Here is a 21,382-nt window from a genome sequence, read left to right as displayed (position 1 = left end):
ATTTATTGGCCCGCTGATTTGCTGATGTGTGTGGGGCTGCATGCAGCTCAGAGCACTAGCCTGGAACATCCGGGCCTTGCTTCATTAGGTGCTCACGCCCTTAAGCTGCTGACATTTCCAAACTTATTCCCTAGTCCTGTAATTGTTGTGAAAAATTGGCAATGGCCACAGACATTGAGAAGCTGGGTGGTAGATCTTGATTTGACGGCATTTCTCTTGTGCCCGAGTGTCATTTACCTCTCTGCTTGGATGTGGAATGCAAAAACTGTACACTAAGTGATAAAGGAAATGAGACTGGACTATGTATTCACCTCAAAAACAAAAGTTATCCTACACAAGACAGGGCAAATTTTGGAATATACAGTATATTAAATAAAATACAGAATGAAATAAATGGGATTTTATTTAGGTTAACAATATAGTGTTAACCACATCATGTATGGTACATTGTGCATATGCAAGATGTCAGAAGATAAAATACAGTTCTAAAAATCTAATTAGTAAACTAAAGCTTTCATTAAATTCTCTGGAACACAGAATCCAAAAAGCTGCCATTAAATATAACAATATAATATCTCACCTTTTTGTCACTCACTCCAACAAACACATTCACTCACATGCGCAAATACACAGAGCATCAAATCAATTAACAGTGCATGCGAATACATTCTCGCCCATTGAACAAATGTCACTGGGAAATGTCAACACGAAAGTATTACATCACTGTGGAACACACATTGTAGTTTATAAACCAATTGCCAGTTTTGTGATGTACAACATGAGTGCAACACATCTCATGACGAGGTTATACACATCACTTCAAGAACAATTAAAACGTTCATAGACTGATTAGATCACTATGCAACGAACAGCTAGGAATCACAAAACAGAAAGTTTTGGTTCGTGATCATGTAAAACTTACTGCAAACATTCACTCACGTATATAGACCTTTTCACAGATGTAAACATAAACAGTCTAAATGGACCCAAGTTGATTTCCTGTTGCAGGGTATGTGAATGGCATCAACTGACAGGAAGTTAACAAGGGGCCAGGCTGTTGCCTAGTAATGGAATTCCATTGAAATGGTCTATTTTGTGGCTGCGCTCATTTCAGCATTCCTTGTGACTTGGTAATTTTGTTTAAACATTCATTGTCCCCACAGGATAAAGCCTACTGACTTTGGTGATCCTCTGACTTTTTTCGTCTAGTGAAACTAACAGTTCAAAATGTTCACTTATCCTGTTAAATATCTTAACATCTACTTAGGATTGGAACAAAGGTTTGTAGGGACAGCGGACTTATCCTAGATAGCACCACCATGCAGTTGACATTTGTGGTTTTAAGTGAAATAGCTGAAAAACTTGGATTCATTGCCGTGAAATTTAGTGCAGACATTAATGTTCCCCTTAGCACAAATTGTAACCACGTTGGTGAGTCCCTGACTCTTCATCTAAAGACATCACCAGAGTAAAAATGATAAAAATGTTAAAAATACTTGCAAAGCTAATTACGTACCCAGTGGTATCAGCAGTACTCTGTGATAATTAGCTAATGTTAACATTCTAACACACTACAATGAAGATGGTAAACCTGCTAAACATCAGCATGTTAGCATTGTCATTGTGAGAATGTTAGCATGCTGATGTTAGCATTTAGCTAGCAGTGCCCAAGTACAGCTCTTGTTGCTTGTTAAATTACTTAAATGGTTAAACAAATATGAATGTTGAAACGAATATGAATGTTGAAACGAAATGTGTGGAAGTGCGGGTCCAACTGTTTTATGTGCATTTTCAATTTGTGCATAAAAAACCTGAGTGGAAAAAAATGTAAATGAAAACATTTAGGTGGAAAGATGGTGCAACGATAAAAGCAAAATACGGCAAAGTGAATTGGAAACAGACTGAATAAATAATGGTGTACATTAAGCATGTGACTTACTGTATATGTCACGCAGACTTCCACTGAAGAGACTAAAAATTGTGGCAGACGAAACAGAGCGATAAGGAGACGGTAGCCGTTGTCAAATGACGGGATACAAACAGGAATGCCATATTTCCATCACATTTTCTACATCGTTTTTTCAGGTTCAACTGGTGCTCCTTTAATTGCATCATCTTGTTGAACCCTTTTCTTCTGCAGTGATTAAAAAGCACATAAATGGAGAGTTAAATTGAATTCCCATTTAATTAGGGGTTTCTGCATTCTCCGGACGTGGATCTCTCTGAGCTCCGTTCTTCTCTTTAGCCTGAGGCTCAGTCTGTTCCATCGCTGCTTTCATCTCTGTGTCTGAGGTGTTGTGGTCATGGTTCTCTATGTTTTTTTGGTTCTGCTCTCTGTCCTCTGCTGGCTTCTCCCTCTCCAGCATGTAATAGTTGTAGATGTTCAGGAGGAAGAGAAAGAGCCCGGCAATCACAATCACCGAGCCGCTCATTAAGAAAAGGTATTTGTATTCACCAAAGATGTCCACCAGTAACCCTGTGTGGAGAAGGGCAGAAGGGTGCAAAGAAATTATATTTCAAACCAAGCAAGCGTCAGTTGTACCCATTTTATGCCACACTAGGTCTAAACAAAAACACACTTGGGAAATGTTGTGCACCACCACAAGCAAAACTCAATAGGTCACTGAATATAGTCTTCATTCGACCACTTTACAACTTTGAAGGTGAAGAGCAAGACCAAACTCAGATTTGGCTTCTGTGTGCGCGAGGGAGTTAGAGTGAGCACCGACAATTTGAGAAGAGCCATGTCGGAAATGACAGAGGGCCATTACACCCTTCCTGGCTCTGGGAAGGCAATTTGGACGGCTTCTACCAAAACGAATCAGAAGAGAGACCCATTCTCAGAGCCATAAATATCGAGCTCAAGTCTGCAGAAAAGTGACAAATGTAGTTTAGATCAGATTTTAGCCTCCAGGTTTTCAGAGTGTGTTTCTGACAACCTGGTTCAGGTTTATTTTCCTCCAACCTTGTATGACTCCATTACTTAACAGCTTTGAAGGAACCTTTATTGCAAAGCAAGTTACAGTATCTTATCAAAATCTATTAAATTAAAAAACGTCTACCTTGGCAGGTCTCCTTAAGTGTGCCAATTACCATCTTTACGACAAACAATGATGATAACAATTGTGTGTGTGCATGTACCATACTGGGAGGGGTCACTTTGTATTTGGATCTCAAAGCAGTGTGTATCACCTGATTGATAGCAATCATCTGGTGTGTGTACGACAATGACCATCACACCCATTAAGACAGCCCTTGATTGGCTGAGTGGTAATTACGTCCATCTGGCATAGTCACCTCTTTCTTTTTTAATGTATTCACAGCTTAATTATGGCCCAGGTACAGGACTTCAATGAGAGTTTGAACTGAGCGTCATTAAACACCCAAAGCAAAAGGCTAATTACACCCACTTACCTCACTTCCTCCTAATTGGATTGACCCAGTGGTTTGGGGGTACAGTAACAAGCAGACTGGTTAGGGGACACATAACGATTGTGCCCTCTGGAGGAGAATGTGAGACGTGCAGGGAGGCACTTATTTACCCTATTAAATGAGCGCCTCAGAACAGACAAACTGGGGGGGCCCTATATCATTTCACATCATTAAAACTCCGGTTGGAGGCAAAGGAAAACTTTGTCAGTGTCCCAATATGTACAGTTGATAACATCATGGGCAGCTCAGTACTGCAAGATTCAGTATATTTAAGTAGGGTACTAAACAGGCCTCTCTACATGAACTTGAAAGTGGACATACTGTAGATTGGAAGCTGAGCACTAGCCTAAATAACAGCTTTATACATTTTGATAGTTTGTTTATTCTATAATATATCAACATCGGTCCGATGAGCTAAACTGGTCCGATGTGAACAACAGATGATTATTTCTGTCTAGCTGCCGTTGTGTGTGTGCGTTTGTGTTTTTTTTGTTTGGCCATGCAGAGTTTGTGACGCAGTACAGGATTTACATGCTGAAGACAAAGTATTGTCCACGGTCTGGACATCTTCAGGACAGGCTCACGGATTTAAGGTGGTCCAGCTATTCTCATTTTAGTGACAAGCTGCTCCTTCAAGTTTTTTGATCTCTCCCTTGCCAACCCAGGTTAGTCATAAAAGCTAAACAGGATATATTGATTTATGATCCTAACTTTTCACAGATGTGAGTGAGTTAAACTGGACTTTCATTAAGCTATAAACTTGCTAATAAGTTGTAAAGGTAGCCTAAAACTAATATGGTTAGTTAGTTGTGTTTATCACGGTGGTCCTGTAACTTCAACAGTAAATCTATGATTTATGGGCTTTTCAAAATATTTTGCAAATAAAGAGATTTCTTTTTCAAATTCAGTGTTTACATGTTTTTCAGTATGTACAAAATATGAACATCAGAGAAACTTGTTCCATACTGATCATATTGACATTGGTAAATATCAGTTATCGGCAAACGCCAACGTTAAAATCGGTTATCAGTATCTGCCAAATTCATATCTGTGCACCCCTAATTATGGTTGAGAAACTGTGTGCTATTGAAACGGACCAACACACTCATCACACATACATTTAATTTTTGGGGTTTATTTTATCTAGCTCAGACGAGTGAACAATCAACCTTAATTAAATTTTTATTGCAATTAGTAATTTTGAGGTTTTTGTGTGTGGTGATTTCCAAACAGAATATCTCAACATACAGTGTGCTTAACTGTATGTTCTACAGAAGTTAGTAAGTTTGGGCCAGTGGTGGAAGAAGCATTTAGACAAAGATACGCTGTAAAAATACTTTGTGACAAGTAAAGGTCCTGCATTTAAAATCGTTCATCCATCCATCCATCTTCGTGCGCTTATCCGGTGATTTAAAATTGTAATCAAGTAAAAGTACAAAAAGTATTAGTATCAAAATGTATTTAAAGTACCAACAGTAAAAGTACTCATTATGCAGAATGGCCAATTTCAAAATTATTAATTATTATATTGCTGAATTCTAACTAGTGACGCATAATGTGTTCATCATTGTATGTTGTAGCTGGTAAAGGTGGAGCATTTTAATTATTTTACATATGACAAGGTAGCTTAATCTGCTGTATATTTTATAATACCTCAAAATGTCAAAATTGTACATAAGTACAGTATTTCAATAAATGTTACTGGTTTGGGCTATATAAATAACTTGAGGTTAGTTGCCGATTATCTATTGCTTGACTAATCAACTAATCATTTCAGCCCTAAACTTGACCCTTCTGGACCAACGAGTAACACACTCAACTTATTGTTCCAAACCTTCTTTAAAAAAAAAAAAAAAAAAAAACAGATGCTATTGTTCGATGATTACATTCAACTTTGATGTGAGAAAAAAAAAAAAAAAAAAAATGTAGGCTTTAAAATGATCACTGCAAAGACATACATATTGGCTCCTACCTTTAAAAATACAATGACACTGCGGGTGTGGTACTTCTACTTTTTGTGCAGTTTGTTACACAACATGTAGCCTGCACTGTGAAAATGTTCACTTGAAAATGATTTCACAACAAAGTAGTTACCTCAGCAGAAAGCATTAATAAATATACATGCAAGAACTGATTTTCTACCTACTTTGGCAGCTTTTACAGGCCCTGATGACAACAGCAATACCTCAATTCAAAGTGCTTTTCTTCTATTGGTGACAAATTGTCAATTAAAATCATTTTCTCCGATGGCTCCTTTTTAAAAAGGCACTTACGGTCATTTCGTTCGATGCTTCGGTTTTTACTGACTCAAGAGTGTTTTACAGTGGGGTTTTTCAAAAGTGCACTAATCTTGAAAATGGCAAGAATGCAGAGAGGGTAAACAATAGCCTTCTGATTACAAGGTAATTTAGACCATGAAGGTAGCTGTTCGCACTCCAATCTAAAGTCCGAGACAGAAGAATGCTCGAGATACAAGTCATCACATGAAAAAGGGCTTTTTCTTGTCTTTGTAGGGCTGGTAAGAAAAAGGAGTTCAGTAATTCAGCTAAGAGGATGATGCTGAGCAATACAAATAACTAAAGTCAGTCTGACCCATTATATAAACCCCCACTAACAACATGTATTAAATGGTAGTCACTTAATTTATGAATTAATAGTCTTAATTATTTATATGATCAATTAAAGACAAAAGATTTAACCAAAAAAGTCTGCGTCAGGTAAGGTCATCAAAGTAAGGGGACCTCTGGAGCACACGACTTTCAATATCTAGGCTGTCAAAAACAAATACTATTATAATATCCCATACTGTAAAAAGTAAGATTATCATGTCTTTTATGATTTTGAAGCAGGTCGAAGTGCTATATAAATACTGTGAAAGTATGAAAACGCTCAATCCTTGGAGAAATGTGCCATAAGAGCATGTAAACATGTTCTACAAGAAAACTAAAATACAAACCTGAGATTGAGCATAATAGGACCCCTTAAAAATGGGAGCACAGGGTTACAGCTCTGCCACTTTGTTTGTGTTTCCAACATATTTTCAATATCAATCAGTAAATGTAAAGGGCGCACACAAACCTGTGCTTCTTAGCTTTGAGTTACAAATGTTCCATAATTTCTATAGAGGCCAAATCCAGTAGACTTCATACAAGCCTGAGCAATGAGTACAGCTACTTTCCAGCAGTAAATAACCATGACCAATTGCTACTTTAATGTGCATCCCAAAACTGTCCTACTCGCCAGTGATAATCCTACTCTGTTTTACAGTAATTACACCCTAGCAAGTAATTGAGCTCTACTGCTACACAATGCATAGCCCATGACTAAGACACAGATAAACACACAAGGGAGAAATAATTTCTTTGTAATTCAGTGTGCTGCATTATTTACAGAGGAGCTTGCGCCAAACTGGCTATTTTTTTCCTTTTGTTACAATGGAATTTTTTTCCCTAAAGTGTGTGTTTGTATATAGATGTACATTATTTACTCCCTCTTGGCCCATCAGTTGCAGAATGGATCAGCGTACGGTAATCTAAAGTAAGCTGAAAGTAAATGCGTGCTTGTTTTTTTTCCAGTAAGTCAGGCTGCTTCTGTCATGTCTGTAAATGGATAGTGTATGGTAAGTGTGCACAGTTACCTCCAGCAGGTGGTCCCAGTAGTATGGGGAAGCACTCGATGATGGTGACCAGTCCAACAGCACTGGGGAAGCGTTGATTTCCCATCAAGTCCATCAGACATTCAAATATCAGGGCGAAAACCATGCCAAAACTCATGCCAAAAAATACTGCGTAGGTCACCAGGAAACCGTAGCTCTTGCTCAGTGGGCACAGTAGGTGGCACGTGCCGTTGAAAATCATGGCAAAGCTGAAGAAGTACTGTATTCTGGGCCTGACCCACTTGTTGTTGGCTATCAGGCCAGTGCTAGGCCTAACAAACATGTCCACAAAGCCCGTAATAGAGAGCAGATAGGCTGCAGAGTACTCATCAACACCTTGGCTAATAGCATAGGCTGACAGGAACACAAAGGGTGCATAGGCACCAAAGATGAACAACACATTCCCAATGAGGTAAATGATGAAACCTCTATCCTTGAAGAAGGTCCAATCCAAGAACTTCTTAGCATTGTTCATACAGCTTCCTTTTAGCCTTGTGTTGCACTTATTTGGCTGTTCCTCCACGTTCTTCTGCAGTGCACAAGTGGATGGCTTACGAGGCAGAATGACAGGCCTCATCAGGGCTCCAGCAACACAACAATTGAGCATCAGACCCCCGAGGATAAGGAGACTTCCTCTCCAGCCAAACTTTTGTAGTAAATATTCGTTGACGGGGGCCAGGACACACACGAACACTGGACTCCCGGCCATGGCCAGTCCGTTAGCTAAAGGACGCCTGGCCAGGAAATACTTGCTGATGATGGTGAGAGACGCATTGAGGTTTAAGGAGAGTCCACAACCTGTGTGTAGACAGATAAAAAAAATAAAATAAATAACAGTCACATTTTAAAGATCCTCAGTAACTGAACATAAACTCTAATGGGTACTCGCTAAATTAAATCAAGACTGATTTGGTGCTCATTAAGATTCCATCTCATTTCACTTTTGCTGGCTAAAATCTCATTACAGAATGCTGGAATTATTTCAGAAATAATTTCTCCATTTAAGTAGAAATAAATGAGAGCGCCTCGGTAATACATTCACTCGCTTGCCTTTTTACACAAGAATTCCATTTAATAGCACCTTATTTTCCCATGAAGATGAAGAGCTACAGGTAGATGGTTAGGATGCTATGTTCCTTTCCAATGTCAATTTAATCGTCTTCGCTGGTTCCATAATGAAGCTCAAGGAAAAAAGGTTTTTTTGTGAATATTAAGTGGGACTAAACAAGGGATTTATAAAAATGAAGATTTATAGAAATAGAGTGTATTTCAGCAATAGTTTTCTACAATAAAAAGCCATCTTGATTTTAAAGTATCCTTAAATATACATTTAAAAAAGAGGAATGAAGAATTTATTTGCATTAGGCTGGAGTTTAAAATAATTCACAAAACATGTCAATGATTAGTTGTTAAATTGCTATTGTAAGGGTTACAGAACCAGTCCCTCCAGGAATTTGCGATGTCGCAATCGCAACAATTCACACGAATTCAACCAACCAATCATCGTGAATTCGGTGTGACTCGCAATTTTGACCAATCACCGCAACTTTACCGCAAATTTGACCAATAACTGGAGTTTCCTGTGACTTCAACCAATCCCAGCAGTTCCACGTGCCAGACTTTGCTTCAGTATGTGACGCTGAGAGCCACGGGAGTGAGAACGGGTTGATGTAACACACGTACGTCGCCAAATTCATTTCCTTTTTTCTGATATGAAGACGAGACGTGTGTGACTTGAACATCTCACATTTACCAACAAAACGTACAGTGAAAGTCCGTGCAAAACATTTCAGACAGTCCTGTCAACCCATATAGATTTTACCATTGCTGTAACAATTTGTAACTCTAAAGTTGCTGAAAACTTTTTGCAATTTTCACTGTCTCTCGCAACTTCATTGCAACAAAAATCCAAAAGACATCGCAACTTTTATCGCAATTTTTTTTACAAAAGCTGCCGCAAAATCAGCCATTTTGGGCTGCAACAATCTCAAAAAAATGCCGGAAATCCTGGAGGGACGGCATGACAAGCTACTCCAAGCACTGGAGAAGCTACGGTGTGTGACATCTTAACAGATTTGTGAGGGTCAAAAACAATTTCAACATCTGTGGACATCTTTCATCATCATCATCGTCATTCAAACGCCAAGCATCAAAAAGTAGCATCTTTTTGTGTATTTGGCAGATGAGTTCTTAATTATAAAAGACATTGAAGGATGTCAAAACAAATTAAATACATAAAGAAATAGTGAAATGTTAATAAGTAAAATTAAAATGGTATGTTAAAAACTAATTTACAAAATTTGCTTTAGGTAAATTTAAAGTATCTTAACTTCTGAATGATTCTGACATTTGGTTTAATTTACTTGTTAAAGAAATACTCTATACTTTTTCAAACTAATCTCCATGTGTTTACTGTTAGGGGTGATTATCAATACATGGTATGAAGTCCATCAGCATACCAGAGCACCCTCTATTCAAGTGTCAACTGTCTTTTATTTTCAATTTTGTGCCAGTGTTCTCAAAATCCTCAGCACTCCAAACTCCAAAGCGGCAACCTTTGGTGCTGAAAATTAAGCCAACGCGGAAGTGCCACACTTACAACCTTGTATAATGACAAGCTGACCTGGATTGTTCCTGCCTACTTAAAAGACAGTCCCTCCTAAAATGATGAAGAGGGACAACAAAGAAAGCCAATCAATTAAATCTAAAATCTGGGCTAGGAGCTGTATAAACAAAGAAAAGTACTTACTAAAAGCAACTCACTGAGTCTGGGGTGTTTTTCATCTTTCTGCCTATGTGTGTGTGTATTTGTGTATGCATGTGTGTAGGCATATGTCTGCTAGGTGCGCCAGGACACAGGGGAGCAGAGCGGGGCACACACATGCCCCCGGGCACCACACATGGCCCAGCCACTTGCTAGGCCTATTAATCCTTCACAGCAGTCCTTGGCAGGGTAATGAGCCTCGCAGGGTGGCAGGGAGACCCCTCGTGACAAGCATGATCGGAGCCTACGGGAGAGTGCAGAGGGCCACGGAAGACCATGCTCTCTGGGATCAGCAACGGTTCTGTCTTAATTACCGCCCTGGTCCTCGTCCCCTTGGTGCTCTAACTGCACCCCAGGAGCTGGGGCAGATGCCCTGGGCCCCAACAATCAGCACGGTAGCCTAGTCAAGGGAAGCAGATCTGGCAACCCAGACATTCTGAAAGGATATGAAAAGATACAGACTTTCCCTACCAGAGAGGGTCTTTGAACTGATGGGAATGGTAAGCAAAGGGGTAAATATGTCTGGGATCCATATCTTAGAATTAGTTGGCTTATTCAATAGCAAACACATGGGTGCCTTTTATACGTTTGTCCATTCTTTCCTTTGTATTTTATTTTTGAATTGTTGTTCTTGTATTCTATCCTATTCATTATTTCTTGCATAATCTGTAAGTGTGTTGTTTGTCTTATATTTTGCTGCTGTAGCACTGACATTTCCCAATTTGGGATCAATAAAGTCTATCTAATCTACCTTATCTTAGCTATGAGCTGTGATCAACTTAATGTCTATGGAATGCCAAGGCTGTTATGCACGTAGTAAAATCTATCAACCTGGCTAAAGCTTTTTAAGGCAGCAGTGTCACAATAAAAAAAAAAAAAAAACTATCCAAGTACTGTACCTCCAATGACGCCAATGCAAAAGTAGAGGTGAAGGAGGGAGCTCCCAAAAGAAGCGGCTACCATAGAGACCCCACACATCAGTCCACCCAGTATGACTATTGGCCGGCTTCCAAAGCGATTGACCAACACAGTGCTCACTGGTCCTGCAAAGAGAAGGAGGAAGACAAAAAGAAAGGCAGAGAGAGAAGAGCAGTTCAGAATTATCGAATGTTACAGCTCAATATAAACCATTAGTAGTTCGTAATTAACTTACCTACTGCTAGTGATCAGGGGGTTCACACAGCACTTCTCACTCTAGGTCTGAACCAAGGGCACTTCAAACTTTTGCGTCCACTGTGACGCAACTTGGCAACTCATTATACTCTCCTGACATAATGTAAAATGCTACACTCCGTGATCAATCAGCAATTAAACAGCCTTTTATATGCTGTCAGCCTTCCCTTGCTTCATAACCTTGCCTGAAAGAGTGACATTGCACCTCCAGTCCTTCTGCAGCACATCATAATGAAAACTTCTTTCTTCTTCTTGGGATAAAGACCAATAGTTTCACTATATATTTATATTACTCAATTATATATATAAAAATGCGAAGAGCATCAATCAAACTAGCTTTTTAATGCAGTGGTGGTAAAGTACTTTAGTGTTGATGGCGATAATTGAAAACAACACAGTAAGCCGCAAGAAGATTACATGGGTAACACCTAGGGCCCTATTTTAATGATCTAAGCGCACGGCGTGAAGCGCCTGGCGCAGGTGCAGTTAAGGCATGTACGAATCCACTTTTGCTAGTTTAACGGCGGAAAAAAGGGTCCGTGCACCAGGCGCATGGTTCAAAAGGGTTGTACTTAGTGTCTTAATTAATCATAGGTGTGTTTTGGGCATAATATGCAATAAACCAATCAGTGTCATCCCCCATTCCATTTAACAGCCAGGTGGGTTTGTACCTCGGCGCATTGCTATTATGATGGAGGATTTGATAAACAGGAGGGCGAGATTTTCAGGAGAAGAAAATGATCTGCTGGTGCGTGAAGTGAAAGCGCGCGAGCAGATCATTTCATAATACCATTTTTAATCTTTTGCATGTTTGTGTGCTTCTCTGTGTGTGTGTGTGTGTGTGTGTGTGTGTTTGTGCAACACTGTGCTCACTGTGCGCTCGCTGTGCACGAGCTTAGGCGCATTTTACTAATTTGCTGTTAAAATAACAATGAAATGCTGCGTTATTGAGTTTAGACCAGGTTTTTGTTGGTCAATGGTGCGATCACTTTCCGCTGCCTTAAGATAGCAATACGCCAAGAATGCACCTGAACACAACTCCCTGTAAGACCAGCACGCCCATGGGCGTAGAGATGGGCGCAGGTGCATTTGCTATTAAAACGACGTGGGCGCTGGACGGGAAATTGACAACTGCGTCGGTCTTAAAATAGCAAAGACACTTGCGTCGGGCTTTGCGCTGCGCCGGGTGCAAGATAGGACCCATACTGTCTTCAACAGCATGTTTATCAAGGCTGATTATTAATTTAACTTAATTAAATAACTCTGAGCATGAGGAAAAAAAACAGTTATGCTAGGAAAGTATGTGGTCTTAAACTGAATCTGTGTAAACAAACGTATGTATGAACTCCTTCAAAAGTGCATACATTTGTATATTGAATCTGTTATGAATTTCTATGACCGCATTCTTTATATCATGTGTGAATTTGTAAATGTAGATATACATAACTACTTATAAAAGCATGGATCTCGTTTTAAAATTTCCAACACAATCAAAAGGTTAAGTACTGATATTATATCCATGCATGGACTTGTAAGGATTTAGCATCAAGCTAAGCCGTAGCAGTTTGTCAAACAAAAGCAGCCAAGCTAACAAAAACATTTAAGACCACATTAAAAACATAATTGCTTTTCCCCCCCTCAGACTTATGTATATCTTGAAGCTACTGGAGTGTATTACTGCACACTGGAGTCAGTTACCATGTCACACTGCCTATATGCTCATTCTGATGTCATCAGGCTTCAGTATAATTTTTTGTGATCAAATGTTTTTATTCAACACACAGACACAACCAGCAGTATGTTACAGGTAACAGAACAACCCCCCCTCTACCCCCCAAAAAAAAATAAAAAAAATACATAAATGAGATAAAAAATTACATTAATGAATTAAAATGAAATAAGAACTGTATCCACCCTCCCCAGGACCCCGTGGGCTGGCAGCTGTAATCACAGTCGGCCTTTTAATGTCTCAGCCATTAAAAGCCACATATCTACATTCACCTGTCTAGCACCATTGATGCGAGCTGTTGAAAGTTCCATATAAACTATGTCTAGAAAGCTCAGAAGCCATTGCTCAATGGTCAAAGTGTGTGGGGGCTTCCGGCAAGGACTATCCTTTTCTGACATTTAGAAATCTGGAGTGAAGAAGTGTCATTCAGCAGCAGAACTGGCATTGTCGCGGATACCGTCCCAGAGACGAATGTCGACAGTTCTGAGGCAACATTTTAGGATTCAGTATAATGAACTGGTGTTCTTCCTCAAACAAACAAACTAATTCCAAGATACAGGGCAGCAAATAATGATGGTTTTCACTATCTATCCATCCATCTATCCATCCATCCATCCATCCATCTTTCCTCAAACAATTGTTGGGTCTATAAAATGTCAAAAATTGTGAAAAATCAAAACATTTTCACAATTTCCTAAAGCACAACGTGATGTCTTAGAATTGCTGGTTTTGCATAACATTCAAAAACACAAAAGATATTCCGTTTACTAGAACATAGTATAGAGTAAATCATCACAACTACAAGGGTGAAACCAGAATGTGTTTGGCACCTTGGCCTCAAAAACAACTTAAAACTATAATTAAAATGGGTACAGATTACAGACTAGGGCTAATGTCCATGCACTGATATCACAACTGAGATCTGGAATTTCCCTTTAAAAATGTCCCTGTATGGTGTGCCTGAATAGCTCACCTGCAGACCATGCACCCCATATACAAAGGCTCAGTCCTTGTCGCAGCGGCTGCAGGTTCAACTCCGACCTGCGGCCCTTTGCTGCAGGTCATTAACTGTACACTAAAAAAGCATACACACATTTATACATGTCTGTAAATTTAATCTCAACTGGGGCACAGTGAAGAGTTTTAATTTTTTATCTTTATTTCATGCTGAGCTCTAAAGAATTGTACAGCCACTGTACCACTTCAACTACAGTACATGCAATAAAAAAAATATATATATACATCCTGCTGTTTATACAGTTAACCAGGTGCCTGCGGGGGTCAAAGATAGATCATCTCTCTCAATGTAGCCGTGTCACAATAGGGCATCTCCCGCACTATCACCATTTCTACTTCCATTATAACTTCATCATTCGGACTCCTCGAGTCAGAGGTTCTCTGAAAAGGCTGTCATGTCTCTCCCATGGGGCCCTGGTGTCAGACCCAAGTGTGCTGAACCTTCCTCTGATATATTCCCCCCGTCTCTCCTCCACTGGGTGACATTGCTTAAGCCTTGCCAAGGACAATATGATAAAGCCCTGTGCCTGAGCCACAGTGGAGGAGAATATTTCACCAGTTAGGCCTCTCGGAGTTGAATGCAGGTGAGTCACACACCCTGGTGTCCTGTAACCTTGAAAGCAGCTACTGATAAATTCACAAAGTCTCCACGAGACTTTTATTTCATCAAATGTTGTTCAATCTAATGAGTTTTCCAAAGTACTCCACTGTGGAAAAGTCGATTTAGGTTTCTCAGATTGTTTTGCCTGTTGTGAAAGCAATAATGTGGCATGTGTACCCTGTGTGAAATGGAAGAATGTTGCAAACATTTTAACCACTGAACCAACAGTATAGAAGAAATGGGTTCAGACGAGAACCATGAGAGGCCAGATATAGTGTGGAGAGATCCAGCCAGCGTAAGCTGGAGGAAACACAAAAGCCAGAAGACACAGTTAGGTACTAATACCTCTTTCACACCACCTACCAGGGTTGGGCTAGGGTTGTCTGATCAGGGTTCAACCCTCCTTTTGGAAATTCAAACCAAGCCAGTCTACATGGGTATATCCCTGGTCAACCCGGGAGCAATGCATAACAATTACCTTAACTGCTACAAATGGGCGGGGCTTAACAGCTAACAACACATACTCCAGTCCAGCTGTGTAGGGGAGAGCGGGGTATGTTGTCACACTTTTCACATCGTTTAACATTTACTGAGCACCATACATCACAATGGTGTGTGTATATGGAAGTATTGGGAATATATTTTGTATTCATAACATTTTCATATCATATCTCATTACGGAGTTGTGACTGTTGAATGGAGAATGTGCACTGGTGACAATTTGCCCCATCGGCGGGTAAGTTGTCACACTACATTATCTAAAAATAAAAACACAACTACTACGTATTTGTGAATATTGTTAAAATATAATTTTAAAATTCAAACCAGAACTGAAAATATAAACAATCATGCCTGGAGAATCTGGAAAAACAATACACTTTTCAAATCAAAAACACATTAAGTGCCAAGACCACTTTACTTTGAACTTTAAACTCTAAACGTTCTCAGGCTTGCACATAGAGTCATGATAACTGAATGGAATGCTGCAGATAACTTGCTTAACATGTTTAACCTCTGAACTAAATCAGACTCCTCTTCAGAGTCACAATTCTGGCACACATAAATTGCCTGTGCTCAGGTGCAAGCATCATGGGCCCATTTGTTGCCTTTTAGACATTTTACCCAGGTCACTTTTGGACGACTGTTTGAAAAACGGCTCCACAAAGACGAGGCAGAAGCATTCTTCATCATCTGAGGATGACCCTTGTATAATGTTTCTTCTTTTAGCTGCCTTGTTCTTCGTAGGTCCAGATTTTGACTCCCCCCCCCCCCTTGCTTGCTTCCCTTTCTTTTGAAACAGCTTTTTGCTAGATTGAGCCTTATTCTTTTCCATTTCTTGTTGCTGCTTCACTGGCATGTCAGTAAGAATTGCTGATTTGCATCGTTTTCTTCCTTTGCTGGCTAATCACATGTGACAACTTGCCCCAAACTGTGTTTTAATGTTTGCTTAATCTCAAGACTAGCTCAACATAGCACTTCAGCTAAAGTATCAAAAGACACGTTATGGTCTCCCCTATTTTGTGCAAAATATATTTTTTTAACATTCATACCTAACAAAGTTGTATTGCATAAAATTTAAAGTGCAATTTCTTTTACTTTTTAAGCAGAAAAAATAAGAAAATTGTGCCAACCTCAGATTAGAGCACCCTTGACCACATGTGAACAGGAAGTTGACCATAGAAGAAGTCACACAAAGTGGCCATTTGATTTTTGAGATAGTGTCAGTACCCGATCCGTTCCACCTGCACAATCCATTCTGCACATGCGCAAGATGTTCACGCATGCGCAGATGATAATACCGTTTTACGACCTGCCTGATCTGTTCCACGCTAGCCTCCACCCAAGCTAACGTTAGTTTAGCTAACAGCTAATTTGGCTAACTGCTAGCCGACAAATAACGCATGCGCAGAACGGATCGTGCAGGCAGAACGGACAGCTAGATTCAGTCTAAAATAACGTTAAGTCAAACATAATGGGAAAAGCAGGCTACAGCAAAATTAAGACTTTACAGTAACAATAAAGACAAGTATTGAGTGATTGTATTTTAAATGAGCACAAGTAAAGCAGAACTGACGTAACAGCTGTTATATATGTTAACGTTTGTTTTGAAGTTTTATTTTGAGGGTCTTTTAAAAGTTTGCATGCTGTCTCAGCTAGCGGTTAGCCGAATTAGCTGTTAGCTAAACTAACATTAGCTTAACTGTGGAGGCTGATGGATGGCAGAACGCTACAATCAGCTAGCGGTTAGCCAAATGAGCTATTAGCTAAACTAACGTTAGCTTCCCGGTGGAGGCTAGTGTGGGAACAGATCGGGTAGTGTCGTAAATCATCGTACCACAGCGCATGCGCGAACATCTTGCGCATTCCCGAACGGATTGTGCAGTTGGAACGGATCGGGTACTGACATAGAGCCTTTACTGGTGGAGTTATGAACAGTGTGACAACTTACGCCGCTCTCCCCTACCAGCAGAACTAATGTTTTGTAGCTACTTGAATCAGTCGTTTGTACAGAAAGGGGAGATAAATACAGCTTACTTTAGGATTGTGTCGCAGTGATAACATTCTGAAGAACAGATAAAATAACCATCAAACACTTCTCAGATGATTTTGTGCAGATGATTTCTCAGCTCTACATTATTGCAGCAGCTGGACAATGAAGTAGGTTACTCAAGTATTGATTTTTGACTATTTTAAGACGAGGGGAGAAAATTTCTCTGTTTGATTTCATTAAAAGTAAAGTTGGGCTTTGCGACTCTTTTTTTTTTTTTTTAAAAGACAGAAGAGAGATTTGCGCTCCCCGGCAGCCGCACTGAACTGCAGGCTAGAGATGTGTCTTGCACTCACCGTCAGTGGAATGTTCAGAAATGAATTGAACCGCTCCGCCCTGCTGCTGTTGAAGCTGTCTGTAATAATCCCGTGCAGCGAACATAAGCGGTGACCTATGACGACTGCCCCACTGTCATTTCCGACCAATGACATAATTTGTCCCGCCCCGGCTGTTAGCAACTACCCTGATCAAACCCACCTGGCGACCTGGGTAGATCAAGGAGGGTTAGCCCATTCAAACAGACAGTCGACCTGGGTATAACCCTGATTGAACAGTTGGTGTGAAAGAGGTATAATAAAGCTGAGGTTATGTAGTGCCAAATATGAAAAAAGGTGAGGTAAACCGTAAAAAAAAAAAAAAAAAGTCAATCCCACGACAAAGTAATCTACCAGATGTTTCCTATAAAAAGAAATTTAAAAGAAGTTTTTTTCCCAAACTTTCTCAACTTGTAACTTATTGTAACAGTTAAGAGTTTCACCTCTTTATAAATAAACTATTAAAACATTCTGAGAAAGGAACATCACTGTTTGGTTTAACTACTCACATAGCTCGTAGACCAGCATCGTTTGGCTTAGAAAGGCCAAAAGCCAAAAACGTTGAGAACCACTTTGCCAGAAGTGGTGCCTGGATGTGGACAACTCTTGTCTAGTCTGACCGTGCTATTTCAGGCCTGGGTGTACAGTATAGTGCTACGCCAAACCAGAGTGTAGTTGCACACATTGAGCAGCCAATTGTGAGGTTATTATAAGAAAGGGAAAGCATCTTCTGGCATCAAACCATGTTCTCATCTCGGGAAATCTCTTTTTTTAGGGTCTTAGATCATTGTACATCAAATTACTTCTATACTGTACATTCTGGATAGTTGAATTTAAGTCAGGTGAGCAACACATGCTAACATCATTCCTCATATTAGGCAGCTTAACACTATTTCTGTGGGTGCAGTAACTCATGTGAAATCAATTTATCAATTAGCTGTCTCTTCCAAATGAGCACAACAGTTGTTCTCTTTGTAGAGAAGACCGATGCCAAATAACTAAAAGATATTTAACTGGAGATTATTTCTCTAGCTTAGGCCATGATGCCGATTGATAACTAAAAATACACAACACTGACGACCTATACCCACTCACGCAGGCGTGCATGTCTGCATTCAGCTGGCCATTAGTTTTAGCATTTGTGGTGTGTTCAAGTGCAATGTTCTAAAAGGGATTTTAAGGAGTTTTTAATCAGCAGACCAATACCAGTGCTGGTTCTTGGAAGTAAACTAAGGGAACACAGTAAACGCATTCTCTAGTCATGTAAAGAGTAGGCTATTGATTTAGGGGCGCTGGCTACAGAACCTGCGATGGGTTGAAGGTACGTGACCTCACTCCATTCCAGACAGCTCTGCTGCAAGTCTGGATTTGAAGTTTGTAGGCTTGTTCGAGATGAACTGCGCCTTGCCTGTAAAGTGGACGAGAGCAGGCGGGAGCAGCCGGGGGCGGTGACAAAAATCCGCTGTCAAGTCGGACAGTTTCCACCAGCCTTTAGGCTGAACAGGAAGTCACAGAAACACTGTGGTCCAATTCCAATTTAATAAAATGTTATCAGACCCATATATCAGCTTGTACACAAGTCTCCAGTTGTTTTAATTATGACAGTGTAGCTCTCAAAATGCTCTACATGCGATCTGTTGCTGATTTTAGTTAACAACACACTGCAGATGATCGGTAATCTGAACAGATTTAGTCTCTGACTTCTAAAACATAACTATCAGCCACACAACATGTGTTCTAAATTCAAAATATCCTCAGCACAAAAGGACCTCGTTTACTATGAATTTTACTGAACAGCAAATGGTTGTATGTATGGCTGAAAATTGGTTAAACTGAATATCATTGTATTTGTTGGAAATTCTGTTAAAATAAAATAAATAAAAACACTGATCAATCAAGAGCGGTGAAGTGAGATCCAATCACAAGTGGTCACTCAGGACGCATTTCAAGACAGTCTACTGCCAGGTGTGAACACACATACTTACAGATATCCACTTGTGATTGGATCACTCAGGACGAATTTGAATACCAGGTGGAAAAAGGGGTCAGTGTGAAACCATTGGCAGGAATGTGTACTCCATCACTACAAACTTCACAGGTAGTTACCCACCTTTTTCAAATAGTATTAAGCAAATGATGTGTGAGCGATTTGGCGCTAATTTTGTCACAAGGAAAGCTACTGATAGCTGTGATTAGTGTTCCATATGGGCAGACAATGAAACAAATACTGATTGAATCAACTCACCGCCTGCATACATGGCAGCTAGCATGATAGAGGAAATCCATGCCATTTCACTGTAGCCGGCTCCTAAATCCTCTTGGATCGCTTCAAAGAAAATGGAGAGGACTTTGGGTGTAGAGTATGCAAATCCAATGGAAATGTGGGCTCCAAACACCACCATCCAGCCCCAACCACCATCCAGGGGTTTGTAGTCCAACTCAGCTGCTCGAGCAGGGGACATGTTCCTGTTCAAAGAGTGAAAAACCATACATAACCTTGTATTATCAAAAACAACTAAATATATGGTATTTATGGACACATTTACAACAACAAAAAGCTTAATGATGCAGCGTAGGCATTCATATTTAAACTGTGAACTTTGTCAGCAAATCAGTAGCCAAATTTCAAAATAAAAGAATGAAGATATAACTTCCAAAACTTGCAGGTATTACATGGACTAATACAATATGACAAGAAAAGTAAAGTGAGGATGTGAAATATTGGCTTACAGAAGTCATGTTTGTAAAGACAAGAGTGTAACTGACCTAAAAAATTAATTTCAAGTCAAGGAGTCTTTATTATCCCTGAGGGGCAATTCGTTGTGCAGCAATAGAATGCAACATAAACACATAGGCTATACAAAAAACAGACACCATCAATAAAAAGGAAAAAAATATATACATACTGCACAGAAGTCCACATCTCACATTGAATTATTAACGGGAGTGCGATTTCATAATGAGAAACACAAAATGCTGATATTTCATCATTTCGTCAAGCGCCTCAGTTATCTACTTAATGTGAATAAACCTGTAATTTATATGGTTAAAAAAATGACTCACAGCGCCTTTAAATAAGTTTAGTAACGTTAGTATGGAGCTCAGCCTAGCGGCGAATACAGACCTTAGCTGCATGTGACAGTGTGCCTTATTCATGAGGCTTACAACATTGAGAAAAGTGTAACATGTCTTATAAATGCAGTATAAACAACTGAAGTTGCGAATGCATTGGTAACGAACCAGGCAGATAACATCTGTAGACTTAATTTACAACAAATAATTCCAGCGAGAGGCGCTTAACGTTACCACTTAATTGTGACTGGATCACACCAACTCAAAAGTTCTTAAAAGTTCTTTCCAAACCAGTGCACACGTCTACAGCTGTCATTCCAGACTGTGATCAGGTCAAACGGCACACGTTTTCAGTTAAAGAAAGGCTCGTGGTTGCCTTTCCGCACGGAGTCGGACGGAAGGAGATGCAGCGTTACTTCACACGTGGACAATGATCGGAATCAGTGACACAGCGTCACTGCTGCGTAAAGCTGTTAACTCTCAAAGCATTAAAACAACAGACAAGCTCCTAAACATATTGTAGAAAGCCCGGGTACACGTTACCTTTCACTGAGCGCCTTTGCAGCCCGTTTGTCTCCACAGTAAAATTACTGACCAAATTGTCAGCCTGCTGCTTTATTTGACACCAGGTCACGTGCACACTGATGGCTGGGGGGGGGTTTCCCTCGCACTTTTGACGTGTTTAAGGATCTCCAAGAGCCTTGGGGAGGGGAGGAGGAGGAGGAGGGGGGAGAGAGAGACAACTTTTGGCCTATATCTCAGCATTTCATTCATTTTCTGTGAAGAAAAATAAATGCAACTGTTATTTTTAAAGTTTGGATTAAGATACAAACTTAAAAGAAACCCACAGGATAAGGCAACGTTGAAGAACACAAGCCTTCCGTCTATGCTAAACAGCCCCATCCTGCATTAGAGAAGTACGCAGTTGAAACAACCAGAGAGCTAATAGAGCAATGACTAAACGTCAGGGAGAAGAACTTAAATGCTAAATTACATATTATGGAGAACATCTAATGCAACATTCACCAGAAATAATCTGCTCAATTCATCCAAATCGCTCATTTCTTCTGGCACCCT

The 21,382-nt window shown here is 39.9% G+C and overlaps 1 protein-coding gene across 4 annotated transcripts; it reads right to left on the bottom strand.

The window, feature by feature from the left end:
• Positions 1-385: 385 nt before the first annotated feature.
• On the bottom strand, positions 386-20,946 carry LOC114554845 (monocarboxylate transporter 2). Of its 4 annotated transcripts, none has more exons than XM_028576909.1 (5): positions 20,849-20,946; positions 19,479-19,699; positions 10,751-10,894; positions 7,070-7,885; positions 386-2,476 (listed from the first exon to the last, which is right to left on the bottom strand). In XM_028576909.1, exons 2-5 carry the CDS (start codon positions 19,693-19,695, stop codon positions 2,184-2,186), a joined length of 1,470 nt encoding a protein of 489 aa, XP_028432710.1. In that variant the 5' UTR covers positions 19,696-19,699; positions 20,849-20,946; the 3' UTR covers positions 386-2,183. The 4 variants fall into 4 exon arrangements, with proteins under 4 accessions (XP_028432710.1, XP_028432711.1, XP_028432713.1 ...); XM_028576910.1 differs by lacking the exon at positions 20,849-20,946 and adding an exon at positions 20,540-20,750; XM_028576912.1 differs by lacking the exons at positions 19,479-19,699; positions 20,849-20,946 and adding an exon at positions 17,743-18,045.
• Positions 20,947-21,382: the final 436 nt, after the last annotated feature.

The sequence above is a fragment of the Perca flavescens genome, chromosome 4 (assembly GCF_004354835.1).
Source record: "Perca flavescens isolate YP-PL-M2 chromosome 4, PFLA_1.0, whole genome shotgun sequence".
NCBI lineage: Eukaryota > Metazoa > Chordata > Actinopteri > Perciformes > Percidae > Perca > Perca flavescens.
This window is presented reverse-complemented; position numbering and strand designations above follow the sequence as displayed.